At 35.5% G+C, this 13,717-nt stretch overlaps 1 protein-coding gene and 1 pseudogene across 1 annotated transcript in view; both read left to right on the top strand.

Annotated features, from left to right (window-relative positions):
• The window catches only part of KLHL1 (kelch like family member 1), a 396,571-nt gene that overhangs the window by 360,569 nt on the left and 22,285 nt on the right, over positions 1-13,717 (top strand). Inside the window, exon 9 of the mRNA XM_059144513.1 lies at positions 7,507-7,719. Coding sequence (XP_059000496.1) covers positions 7,507-7,719 — 213 coding nt within the window. The remainder of the gene's footprint in view (positions 1-7,506; positions 7,720-13,717) is intronic.
• Positions 3,918-4,080, top strand: LOC131814246 (U2 spliceosomal RNA; annotated as a pseudogene).

Consider the following 13,717-nt stretch of genomic DNA (forward strand, 5'->3'; position numbering starts at 1 on the left):
GGGAACTTATAGAAGAGAGGAATTCCCCTAAATATATAGGTATTATGGGTAAAACCTGATGGCAAGTATTTGGCTTGGCTTCTTAGCCTTGAGAGACTGTTATAAGTTCATTAGGAAATTCCTTATGAGCATTTCCAGTAAAGCAGACAAAAGAAAACAAAACAAAACAAAACAAAGGAAAAAAAAAAAAAAAAACCTATATGGCCAATCACTATTCTTATTGTGCTTATGTAAATAATGAAGCCAAATTTGTTAAAATTGGGCTTATTTTACAAATAAATTAGTTTTAATTTGGCTATCTTTGGAAATGAGGGTGATTTTAGAGAGAAATTATGTTTCAGTAACATGCCTTTGTGGATATGAGATTCTAGCTCTGATTAGCTGTCTTAGAGTGTTTGTTGTTTGCCTAAAAAATGACTGGATCCTGAATTCTTCTGGTTTTCTCAAATATCTGACAAGACTCTCCATACCGATGTTTCCATTTTTTTTCCTCCATTCTCTTGACTTGAAATTACCAAGAACTGGGCGCCTGGGTGGCTCAGTGGTTGGGCCGCTGCCTTCGGCTCAGGTCATGATCTCAGGGTCCTGGGATCGAGTCCCGCATCGGGCTCTCTGCTCAGCAGGGAGCCTGCTTCCTCCTCTCTCTCTCTCTGCCTGCCTCTCTGCCTACTTGTGATTTCTCTCTGTCAAATAAATAAATAAATAAATCTTTAAAAAAAAAAAAAAAAAAAAAAAAAAAAAAAAAAAAAAAAAAAAGAAATTACCAAGAACTAAAATTGCTCTATTTTTCCTGAAGCCCTGGAAACTGAACCTAACAACTTGAGGTAAACTTTAGAGAAAAATTTCTACATGGCCCATGTTAAATGATCTTCATGCCTATTGCTGTCTAGCCACTCAGAAAGATCACCAGAGACCCACAGATAATTGAGTAAGTTTATTGCAGCCATCCTAATTAGATGGATCTACCATTGGAAAATCCAGACACTGAAATATTTATGGATGGAACAGCTTTATGGATCAAAGACAATGAAGATCTGAATGCAAAAGTGACCCAACAGCTGTTGTCCATTGTTTAGGACACCAGAAATTATACCGTTCAATTGCCCAACAGAACATTTAGGCAGATCAAGCTGCCAAGCTGGCAGTCAATACAAAAAGCCCAAAGCTCTCTGTAATGATTTTAGTACCAGACATAGATGTAACTAAATAACCACCTCAGTTTTCCTTGGTGGACCTCAGAAAAGCTAAGAAATGGGGTTTGGACACCATTTTGGCATTAAAACCAGCTGGAAATACATTGATTCCTTATCCCAGAACATCTTACAGAAGAAATGATAAACCATATTCACCAAAAGCATCCATTATGAGTATGATGCTATTCTTCAATGGATCTGGAATTATATTGCAGGTCCCAGTCTTCAGAGAACTGTTCCAAAAACGTGACCCTGCAGTAAAAACAATCCTAAGACTGGGCTTTCACCAGCTCTAAAATGTATACAAGTTATGTTGGGGTCCGTTATCAAAGGAACGAGACTGAGACAAAGTGAAAGTTATGCAAAGCTTTATTCTATGCCAAGCATTAGAAGTCAGACTGACCAGCCAGGGCTGCCTCCAAAGAGAGCAACCCTGTCCCGATCTCACAGGCTCATTTTATAGGGCATAACCACAAACCCAAGGTATGTGGCTTCTATTGTTAAGGCGTTTGCTCTCGGAATCGATACCTGGAACCGATACCAGGAGCTACTGGGGTGTTTATTCCCAGAATGAAGTCCGTGGATGTAAACAACAATATGGCTACTTAGGCAATATGGAGTCGCTCTGGCTAAGCAGGCCCAAATAGTTAAACAGGTTTTAACATTAAATCAGCCCTAACGCTTAGAGGCACTGAACCTGGAGAAAGGTGGCAGGTAGATTTTATCATGATGCCATAAACAACAGGAGATTTTTAGTATTTGCTAATATTTGTAGATCCCTATGCAAGCTGGTTTGAAACCTTACCATGACCTTCAAAAAAGGCCTCCTAAACTGTCAAAACAGTCTTAAGCAAAATTATTCCTAGAATTGGATTGCTGTTAATAATTCAGAGCAACAATGGAGCAGCCTTTGTGGCAGAGTCACACAGGCAGGGTCCCATGCCTTGGGCATTCAATGGAAATCACACATTTTCTGGAGAGTCTACCCAACTGGGGAAAAAAAAAAAATGAACTTTTGGCAAAGATATGCCAAGAAAGCAACTGAACTTAGGAAAAAGCTTCTTGGGTAAGAGTGGCCCCTAGAAGCAGGCTTGAATTAAGTTTCTATGAAATGTTATATGGAAGGCTCTTTCTACACTCATTTGTTACTTAGAAGTCCCCATTAGGGAACTGGATACTATGAGTTACACTCAGTATAGCAGGATGATGTACCTCAGAGATGGGCCCTTACACCTCCTGAATCTTGGAGACTTGGGGTTATTAAAGATCTGGAAGAGCAAGCACCCAGAATACCAGCTCCAACCTTGTTGGACAGGACCCTATAAGGCGCTACTAACCCTACTTTCTTCAGTGAAACTACAGGGAATTAAGCCATGGATTCATCACACTAAAAGGACAAGAATCCATAGGTTTGCTATACTCAATCAGCAAAGAAAACGTTGAAAAGAATGCTGCTTTTTCCAGCAATATTCTGATGGACCTAAAACTACTATTTAGGAGAGGTGGTCTGAAGATATCAATAAGTACAACAAGCTTCTTGGTTATAGCAAACTTCCCCTGAGGTCCTAGAAAAAATACAGTGATAACCAAAGTACAAACCCTTTGGTAATATAGAATGTTGAGTTTCAACCTGGAACTAAATGTCCCATTCTGCTAACCCCAATGTTCCCTCCATTTCAGCAGAAAGTGTTCATCATCCCAATTCCCTCAAGAATGAGGAATGACCAAAAGACAGTGGGGATTAAAACTAGAAAATAAAGAGTTAATGGGACAAATCTCAGGTGCAATTTTTAACCAGATCTTTTTCATCTGCCTTTAAATTTCCCTTACTCTACTTCTCAGAAGGGCAGACTTGAGGCTTACCCTCATGTCGCCTCATTTGGTTGCCCCTAGAATAAACCTTTCCTTGCTGCATACTCCATGTTTCAGCGATGGTCTTTGCCATGGCATCAGGCAGAGGGACTTGAGTTTGATTACAGTCATCCCAGAGTATGCACTATTGATAAGGTATGACAAATATTAAATAACTTTACCTAGGATAGAGATTACAAACAATGTTAATTTTCTGGGAAAAAGAAAAAGTGGGACCAGAAAAAAACTTTCTAGTAGAGATACACCTGAATTGATTGAGAGATGAATGAGAGGTATCTAGCCTATGCAGGAAAAAAGTATCTAGGTAGAATGCACAGTGGCAAAATAGGGCTAGAGAAGACCTAGTGCTGTGTCAGAAACTTCTAATTGTCTCCTAATACTTATTCACTCCTTTGTCTATGAAATATAAATACTCACTGGTTAACTAAGCATATGGCCACCTAAAATAAAAATAACATATTGTAGCACCTTATCAATTACTTGTTGCCATTAACTAAGTTTGGTCAGTGGTATAACAAAAGTGAGATATGCAACTTTTTAAAAGATGATTTACTTAATTTTATTTTGAGTGTAGTTTATATACATTGCTACATTAGTTTTCAGAATAAAAGGTAATTATTTAATTTCTCTGTTATTTAATGCTCACCACAAGTACAGCTACTGTCACCTTACAATGCAATTACAGTATCATTGACTATATATCTTATGCTGTAACTTTTATTCTCATGACTTATTCCATAATTGGAAGCTTGTGTCTCCCATTCCCCTTCACAAATTTTGCCTCCACCCCCTTTCCTTCTGGCAACCCTTAGTTCGTTATTTGTATTTATAGGTTTGATTTCTGCTTTTTGTATCGCTTCTCGGCCTTTTGGCTAAGATCAAGTGTGATTTCTGCTTTTTGTTTATTAATTTGTGGAATCTTAAAAAAAAATCTTAAAGGGAGAGAGTGCACGCCTTCCACTTTTCCTTTGTCCTGTTGTTTGAACTGTAGTGGTGACAGGTAGGGCTACCTTCAGCCTTCAGGACAAGAGTGTTTGTGGAGAATTCTACAATGGGATTTTAGCATTTATGTACATTTTCCAAGTAAGAAGTGCTGCCAACTTTTTCACACTGCCTGCAAGGATATTTGTAAATCAAACTTCTAGGAAGGTAGAGACTGTGTCTTTCTTTGGGGCAGAGAACAGATTTGTCCCTTGACCAGAATAATAAAGATAACATCTCCCTTCAGAGCAAAACTTGGGCAGCTTTGTTGACAGGTTTCTTTAAAGAATTAGCATTTCTTCAACTCAGTGTTCTTCAGATGTGAGAAAGGCCAAGGCGTACTGCACGTGCAATATTTACTTGAGCCTCTATTGTCCTATTGGGCTTTGAGGTAGAGGGTGGACAACAAGAATCAATGTGAACTTGAAGATCATGGTGCTTAGTTTGCTGTGAATAATAGCAATTGTTCTCTGTCTTTCTCTAACATCTACAAAACTATGATGGACTAATTTCTTAGATTTTAAGTAGTAAAGTATTCATATTTCTCACAATTCTTGACAAAGGGTCATATTCTACAGATGATATGTTTTAAAGTGAAGACAGCCTGGGTCTCATGTTAAATACATTTGAACCCATATCCTAACTAGTACAGGATTTGTTTCCTGAAATTGCTATATTTTATTTTCTAGAATATGACATGTGTGACACTCATTTAGATGGGCACATGGCAAATAGGTCTCAAAACACCGAGACCAGGTCACTAAACTCGAGGTAAAATTCATCTGAGTGTTGAATAAATACACAAGTCAGGGAAAGTAGTGGGGAAGACTGATTCTTGCCCTTCTCAGCAAAATTCAGAGGAGTTCACTTAAATCAGGGATCTTACCGATCTCATATTATCCACAGCAAACTGAACTATGTACCTGATGATTCCTAAGAATGTTATTTCTCTGTCCTTTTCTCACCACCTCAGAATGAAATCGCAGCTCTGCAGCATGGCATCAATGCCTGTGTTCTCAGCCTAGTCTTTTCATCTACCAGCTGCATCTCTCCTTACCCCTCTTCCATAACCCCCCTTCCATCAGTATGACATACCTGTCACTCTTTATTTATCACCTGCTATGACCTTTCTTGCCTCTTGTCTTTATACATAATGTCTTCCCTGTTTGTGATGCTTTCCCCCATTTCTTCATCTTACAAATTTCCACTCATCTTTCAACTCTAAAATGTCACGTTTCCTTTCTTGCTGTGAAATTGTCAGCTGCCACTTCCTATCTTGTCAGTGCATTCACATCTCACATCAGACTCTTCTCTGCTCCTCAGGTTCTCAACATCTAATTTGTCATTGTAGTGAAGCAAATCAGGGAATCAAGCGAAGTCATAATTAAACAGCTTATGAAGGGAGATCTGAGAAAATAATTGTACATGAAGTTATATGTATACATTCTAGCATTTATTCTAACTGCTTGGGAGTATATTGTTTCTATCTTTTGGTTATTTTTAGAACTTTAACTATAATTATAGTAATAGTTATTATTCATTTTTTCATTATAATTCTTAGTCACTTAGAAAATTTATGTTTCAGAATAAGTGGATTAGAGATAATGTTAGCTGATACCATATTATTTGTAGAGTACATAATTTTCAGAATCTTTTTCAAGTATTAAGATACATCTCTTAGTTTTAACAGTGGATTCATAGAGCAGTCCAAGAGGACACTACTATATTTTACAAAAATTACATTTTTATCATTTGTTTTTTGAAGCTCATTTTTGAGGAAAAACCCAGTGCATTTACTCTTGTCAAGTAATTCTACCTTAATATTAATCACTATGTTAATTGCTTTAGTTGCAACTACATTGTTCCTCTGGAGCCTATATAATACTATATAGTCTATATAGAAAGACATTAAAAGGGACATGTACCAAATGAAAGAACCTACAGATAACATAGCCTAGGCTTTCATAAGTAATTTATAAAATAAGAGCTACCATACATCAAATATTTATGTTACAAAAGGGATTGTCAAATATTATGTCATTTTTATCAAGGCATTATATAAATTTCTTTTTTGTATAATCCCTGTGTTACTGGATTTTATTAATGGAGTGTTCACACAGAAGAAAGAGATTTATTGAATAGTGGTTTGTAACAGACATAATTATATTGAAGAAGTCATTGATGTTGTAACTTGTGAACTTTACAGGAATATTTAATTTCCAAATAAAAGGCTATACTAATAGGCTTAATATTTGACTTCTAAAATGTAAGCAATAGGCTTAATTATCATTAGTTTCTATGTACATTTAGCTATATATTTGTATATTAGCATTTTAAACGATTTTGGGGAAAGAAAATATGGGATATATTATTGCACAGAAATACTCCATTAGCAATGCTGGGTTCAGATAAATCAACACTGTACTTTATAAATGTAAGAAGTCAACAATTCCCTTAAAATTATAGAAGAAAGAAGGATACTTTTTTTATATATAAATTATGTACCAGGAACTGTGCAAGATGCCTTGTGTGAAGAGACTTACTCAATAAGTAAGATTTCTGCAAAAAAATATTTAAATTTTAATAATACTTCATGATTATAGCATACTTCTTCTGAGTTAGATCATCACAGAAATAAATGAAGCTCAGATTTCATGAAGTGTTTAGGATGACAAAAACTTCTCCGTTTCATTTCTGGGTGCTTCTGTAAGTTAAACTGTCCAATACATGTTCTTTAAAATGTTCCTCTTGGGGCGCCTGGGTGGCTCAGTGGGTTAAGGCCTCTGCCTTCGTCTCAGGTCATGATCTCAGGGTCCTGGGATCGAGTCCCACATCGGGCTCTCTGCTCAGCAGGGACCTGCTTCTCCGTCTCTCTCTGCCTTCTTCTCTGCCTACTTGTGATCTCGCTGTCAAATAAATAAATAAATAAATAAATCTTCAATAAATAAATAAATAAAATGTTCCTCTTGATTAATTTCAACTTACTGAAGATTGAGATTTGGCAGATAACTGTGAGTAACCAAGCAAAGAGGCGTTACAACCATAAAGCACATACTTGGGCGGTCAGAAACATTTTATCATGGCAGGCTTTCAGAGAAAGAAACATAAACAGCTTTTTAAAAAGTCTCTAGGATTTGAAATTAGTTTAAACATCATATTTTAGTTACTAAATTATATTAGAGCATGCATTTGCAAATCTAAGACCTGCATGGCTTTATATACTAAATAATAATATCTTCCTATGCATTTACTTCAACTTAATACTATACGTTTCAGTTTTTATTTACCAATATATTAATCGTAATGTCCACTGATAAAGCAAAATTTCCACATCTAATCTTATTAACACACATGTGAGACTCATATAGTGATAGAAAATTTATTTTTAAAAGACTTCTTTTCTACATTTTTGTCATTCAGACTATAGTATTAAATCCTATTTTTCTGATTGTGTTTTTAGGTTATATTCAGTTGGAGGTCGTGATGGAAGTTCCTGTTTGAGTTCAATGGAATATTATGACCCTCATACAAATAAGTGGAACATGTGCGCTCCAATGTGTAAGCGGAGAGGGGGTGTTGGAGTGGCCACCTGCGATGGGTTTCTCTATGCGGTAGGAGGTCATGATGCTCCTGCTTCAAATCATTGTTCCCGGTTACTAGATTATGTAGAAAGGTAAGATCCAAGGTCCCAGTTATACTGAGAGAAATAATGTAAATTATACTGATGCCTAATTCAAGTGACTATAAAAACTGCATAATTTAAGAAGGGTAAATTCTGCTTTTTAAATCTTTTTATCCCACTTTATCTTTTTTTTTTTTTTTTTTTTTTAATTTTTTATTTTTTATAAACATATATTTTTTATATACATATATTTTTATCCCCAGGTCTGTGAATCACCAGGTTTACACACTTCACAGCACTCACCAAATCACATACCCTCCCCAATGTCCATAATCCCACCCCCTTCTCCCCAACCCCCTCCCCCCGGCAACCCTCAGTTTGTTTTGTGAGATTAAGAGTCACTTATGGTTTGTCTCCCTCCCAATCCCATCTTGTTTCATTTATTCTTCTACCCACTTAAGCCTCCATGTTGCATCACCACTTCCTCATATCAGGGAGATCATATGATAGTTGTCTTTCTCTGCTTGACTTATTTCGCTACTTTATCCCACTTTATCTTTATCCCACTCCCCCGACCTCATACACACACATGCACACTTTCATTCTTCTTTTTTTTTTTTTTAATTTTAATTCCAGCATAGTTAACATGCAATGTCATATTAGTTTCAGGTATGATACAGTGATTCAACAATTCTGTATATTACTCACTGCTCATCAAGATAAGTGTACTCTTAAGACACCTGGGTGGCTCAATCTTTTAAGCCTCTGCCTTTGTCTCAGGTCATGATCCTAGGGTCCTGGGATCCAGCCCCACATCGGGCTCCCTGCTCAGCGGGGATCCTGCTTCTCCCTCTCCCTCTGCTGTTTCCCCTGCTTGTGCTATCTAGCTCACTCTCTCTCAGATAAATAATAAATAAAAATCTTTAAAAAAAAAATAAGTATAGTCTTTTTTTTTTTTTTTTTCTTTTAGAGAAAGGGAGGAGAGATAGACAGAGGGAGAAAGAGACTCTTAAGCAGGCTCCACACCCAGCTTGGAGCCTAACATGGAGCTCAATCTCTCACCCTTGAGCTGATGACTTGAGCCAAAGTTAGGAGTGGGCTGCTTAACCAATTGAGCCACTGAGGTGCCCCAGGATAAGTGTACTCTTAATCCTCTTCACTTATTTCACCCATTCCCCATTCGCCTCCCCCTGATAACCATCTATCTGTTCCCTATAGTTGAGTTTTTTCTTTTTTTTTAATTTGCCTCCTTTTTCCCACATTTTTTTTGTTTCTTAAATTCCACATATAAGTGAAATCATATGGTTATCTTTCTCTGATTGGCTTACATAGCTTATCATTATACTCTCTAGCTCCATCCATGTTACTGCAAATGGTAAAATTTTGTTCTTTTTATGGCTGAATAATATTCCATTATATATGTGTGTGTGTATCATATATATCATATCATATATATATCATATCTATGTATCATATCTTCATTATTCATTTATCTGTTGATGGACACTTTAGCTTCTTGCATAATTTAGTTATTGTAAATAATGCTACAATAAACATAGGGATGCATACATTCTTCCAAATTACTGTTTTTGTATTCTTTGGGTAAATACCCACTAGTGTGGTTATTTATTTATTATTGGAGCATATAGTAGTTCTGTTTTTCTCCACATCTTTGCCAACATTTATTGTTTCTTGTGTTTGATTTTAGCCACTCTGATAGGTGATATCTCATATATGAGGTGATATCTCACTGTGGTTTTGATTTATATTTTCCCAAGGATGAGTGAATGATGTTGAACATCTTCTCATGTCTGTTGTCCATTTGTATGTCTTCTTTGGAGAAATGTCTGTTCAGGTCTTCTTACCACTTTTTAATTGGAATTTTATTTTATTTATTTATTTATTTATTTTTTGGTATTGAGTATTATAAGGTCTGTATATATTTTGGATACTAACCCTTTATCAGATCTGTCATTTGCAAACATTTTCTCCCATTCAGTAAGTTTAGGTCTTTTAGTTTTGTTGATGGTTTTCTTTGCTATGCAGAAGCTTTTTATTTTTATGTAGTCCCAATAGTTTATTTTTGCTTTTGTTTCCTCCACCTCAAGAGTAATAACTAGAAAAATGTTGCTACAATCAATGTCAGAACAATTACTGCCCATGTTCTCTTCCACGATTTTTTATGGTTCAGGTCTCACACTTAGGTCCTTAATCCATTTTGAGTTTATTTTTATGTATGGTGTAAGAAAGTGGTCCAGTTTCATTCTTTTGCATGTTGCTGTCTGGATTTCTCAATACCAGTTGTGGAAGACACAGTCCTTTTCCCAATGCACATTCTTGCCTCTTCTTCAAAGATTAACTGACCATATAATTTTGGGTTTATTTCTGGCCTTACTTTCGTTCTTGTTTTTTCCATGCTTTCTCCTTCCTACTCTCTTTCTTATGTCCCTCCTTTTTTCCTTCAACTAATATTTAAAACCTTGTTAGTTTTTTCACAAGAATTTAAAGTAAGATTTTAAAAGATCCTTTAAAACAGTTTTAAGTAATCTATTTATAAATACTTGTTATTTCACTTTATAAAGATTAAATATTTCATTGTTCTATTCATCCTATCTTGTTCTACTACTCCCTTCAAACTCTCAAAGGTGAATTATGGACTGTGTTTTGTGTCATAATAGAAGACAGACTTATTACATGTCTATTTTCTGTAATCCTGGTCCTCTTTTAATTATTCCTAAAAATGCCCAAGTTCACAAAGGTCTGGAGTGGAAAGTCACCTTGGCTTTAGGCTTGGTCCAACAACCCAAACACTTCCTGGCATAGTTATAGCTAAATTCTCTCTAAGAGCTGTACATCACTTAAAACTATTACATTGTGTGCAGTAAGGATTAGAGAATTAGTGAATCCTAGGATGATATTTCTTATTACATAAAGATGCATGCTGATATGTAGGGAAGTGAGACTAGGGAATAATCAGGTCAACTGTTTTATCAGTTGGGATAGAATAAATAATTCTACTGTAATAAATAACTTCAAAATTCTCTGTGACTTAATACCATAATTTTTTCTTACTGATGTTACATGTCCATGACAGATCCATGATATCATTGCTCTGTTACTCAGATTGGCATATAAGCTACAACATAAGCACTGCTGGTATCAAAAGGGAAATGTATACATTGTTCACAGATTCCTAAAGATTCCACATGCCAGTAACATAATTCTCTTTTCTTCATCCTTTGGCAAACCAGTTACATGGCCACAGAAAACCCCATGAGGATAGGATAACTTCTATATGGGAGAAGAACAAGAGATATGTGGCAGATTGCAGTGATGAGCATAACAATTTTCCTCTTAACATTAAGAAACCACATCCGTCATATTCATGTTTACAAGTTGTACAGTCAATGGCAGAAAGGTGCTCTATCTTTTTTATTGTCCTAAGGATAGGTGATGGTTTTTGCTGAGAATAAGGCCATTGGCAAGAGAAAGCTTTTAGTAAACAGACTCTGTTCAAACTTAAACCACTTCTTGAATAAAACATATTTAATGTTATTGCTACTATGTGAAATGGACTGTAGATATATAGCTATTTAAGCACAGGAGGAAAGCATTACACTCAATACAGTTTCACTTCAACATTCTCTTGTCCAGTGAAATTAGGAACCACAGGTGTTATAGTGTGGACAGTGGTCAGAGTCCAAATAATGTAAGATGTATACTTTTATATACACAAACATGAAATAATTCACTTAAAAAATACTGCTAATAGACTGACAGCCCATTCACATTTTCCTCTGCTACATTCTTGGAAAAATAGCAAGAAAGATTAATATGATGTGGCTCCTATTTTTACTATATATCTTATATAAATGTTACAAATGAAATGATATTTCATTTATTCCCTTTTAACTATACTGTATAATGTATTGCAATGTTGTTTGTGAACAGAGGCATAAATAATTCAGTCTAGGAGTACATTTATGATGCAAAATTAGACTTAAATAAGCATAGCTATTTTAAGTTATAGGAGTAGTGAGTAAGCGCAGCTTAAGTAATGCAGAAGCACACAGCCTTATCATGATTCTTATACCAGCTCACATTATGTGTCAGATTAATAGCATTTTTGAGCTTTCTGTAACATACATTATATATTGATGATTTCACATGTAAATCATCAATAAATCAAGGTACATAATAGTACTCTGTTCAATTATTTTACACATGTAATGTAAAGACTATTTTTCAGTATATAACCATAGGAAAACAAACTATTAGGAATAACAAGTAGTATAAAATGGTATCTATTATAGATTGATAGAACAAATTTCATTGTAGGACAATGATTTCTCATGGAAACATAAAGGTATTATATAAGAGCGCTGTTAAAAGTACAGTTATATAAGACATCAAAAGTTATAAAGTGTCAGGCTGTCTTGAACACAAAAAATACTTGCTCCTCAAATCAGAGCAGGAAAGATGGCAAGACCTCAGTAAAGTTAAGGAGTTTAGAATAGTTGATGGAATGGTGAATAGTAGTTTTGCAGCCAAGCCTCACTCTAATAAGAGCATCTTAGTGGACAAAATCAGTGTCCAAAAGATGCAGTAAGTTCTAGCAGAATTGCCCAGAGGGTGCAATCCATTAGACAAAACATTTATCTATTTTGCTTACTCTACAAATATTATTTTGCATATATTTTTCACTATGCTAACTTGAACTTAAAACTTACTAGGAAAAAAGAGACAGATAAATAATTAGAACTTCAAGCTCACAAATAAAACAGATAACCAGGCAATGGATGAGAAAATATGTTCAAAGGCATCAGTACCACTGCTGGCTAATAATAGATCAAGACCACCTTTGACTTCAAATTTGCATCCCAGGAATAAGGCCTGCAGGAGAGGGATATCCAGATAATAAGAGCCTTCTAAATCTGCTTTTGTAATATCCACTTTTGCTTCCTCCAATTTATTCTCCATATAGTAGCCAGAGAGATCTTTTCATAATGCAGATTTGACCGGAAAGTGCAATGGAGTTTTTCTTTGTACCAATTATCAATATTATTATGAAACATTATTTAAAATTTTTCAAGACAGTCAGGATTAATGTGCTGTTGATGATCTAGATTAGTTTATTCACAGTTCTACTCCTCCAGTTGGCATAATTCTTGGTGCAAAGTAAGTCCTCATCAAGCACTTAGTAAATCAGGTAGAAAAACAGATCTCAAATTTCTCACAGGCGAAGGCATCTGGAGATACACTGTACATAGGAAGTTATACAGATTAACAGAGAGATGGACAGATAGAAAGAAAGGGAAAGAAAGAAAAAGAGGATTCATGAAAGGATGGAAGAATAAGAATGGATGGGTGAATGGACTGATGAAAAGACATAGATTTTTTTTTTATTTTTCTATTTGCATGTGAATGCCCATTTCCATCATTATAGATGGAGTATCATTGATTCACATACATACATTTTAAGCATTTATTGGGTAGGCACAATTTTTGACAAGGCCTAAAATATTAAGCAACTTTTCAGACATAAATTAAAAATTATCTTTATATCTAATCCAAACACTATTAACAAATAACCACCTGTGAAAATTTTTTTTTTTTTTTAGATTTTGTATTTATTTATTTGACAGAGGGAGAGAGATCACAGGTAGGCAGAGCAGCAGGCAGAGAGAGAGGGGGAAACAGGCTCCCTGCCAAGCAGAGAGCCCAATAGGGGCCTCGATCCCAAGGCCCTGAGATCACGACCCAAGCCAAAGGAAGAGGCTTAACCCACTGAGTCACCCAGGCACCCTGAATTTTTTTATGTTACTTAAATATAAAGCTTTTGTTCAAAGTTTACCAAAATTCACACACTGGTCATATCAGAAAAAGTCATCTAAAATAAAAATATCTAATTTTCTGTCAAGATATGGTTCAATATTTTGTTTAAGATTTTTATTTATTTATTTGACAGACAGAGATCACAAGTAGGCAGAGAGGCAGGCAAAGAGAGATAGGGGGATGCAGGCTCCCTGCCCAGCAGAGAGCCCAATGT

The sequence above is a fragment of the Mustela lutreola genome, chromosome 13 (genome assembly GCF_030435805.1).
Source record: "Mustela lutreola isolate mMusLut2 chromosome 13, mMusLut2.pri, whole genome shotgun sequence".
Classification (NCBI taxonomy): domain Eukaryota; kingdom Metazoa; phylum Chordata; class Mammalia; order Carnivora; family Mustelidae; genus Mustela; species Mustela lutreola.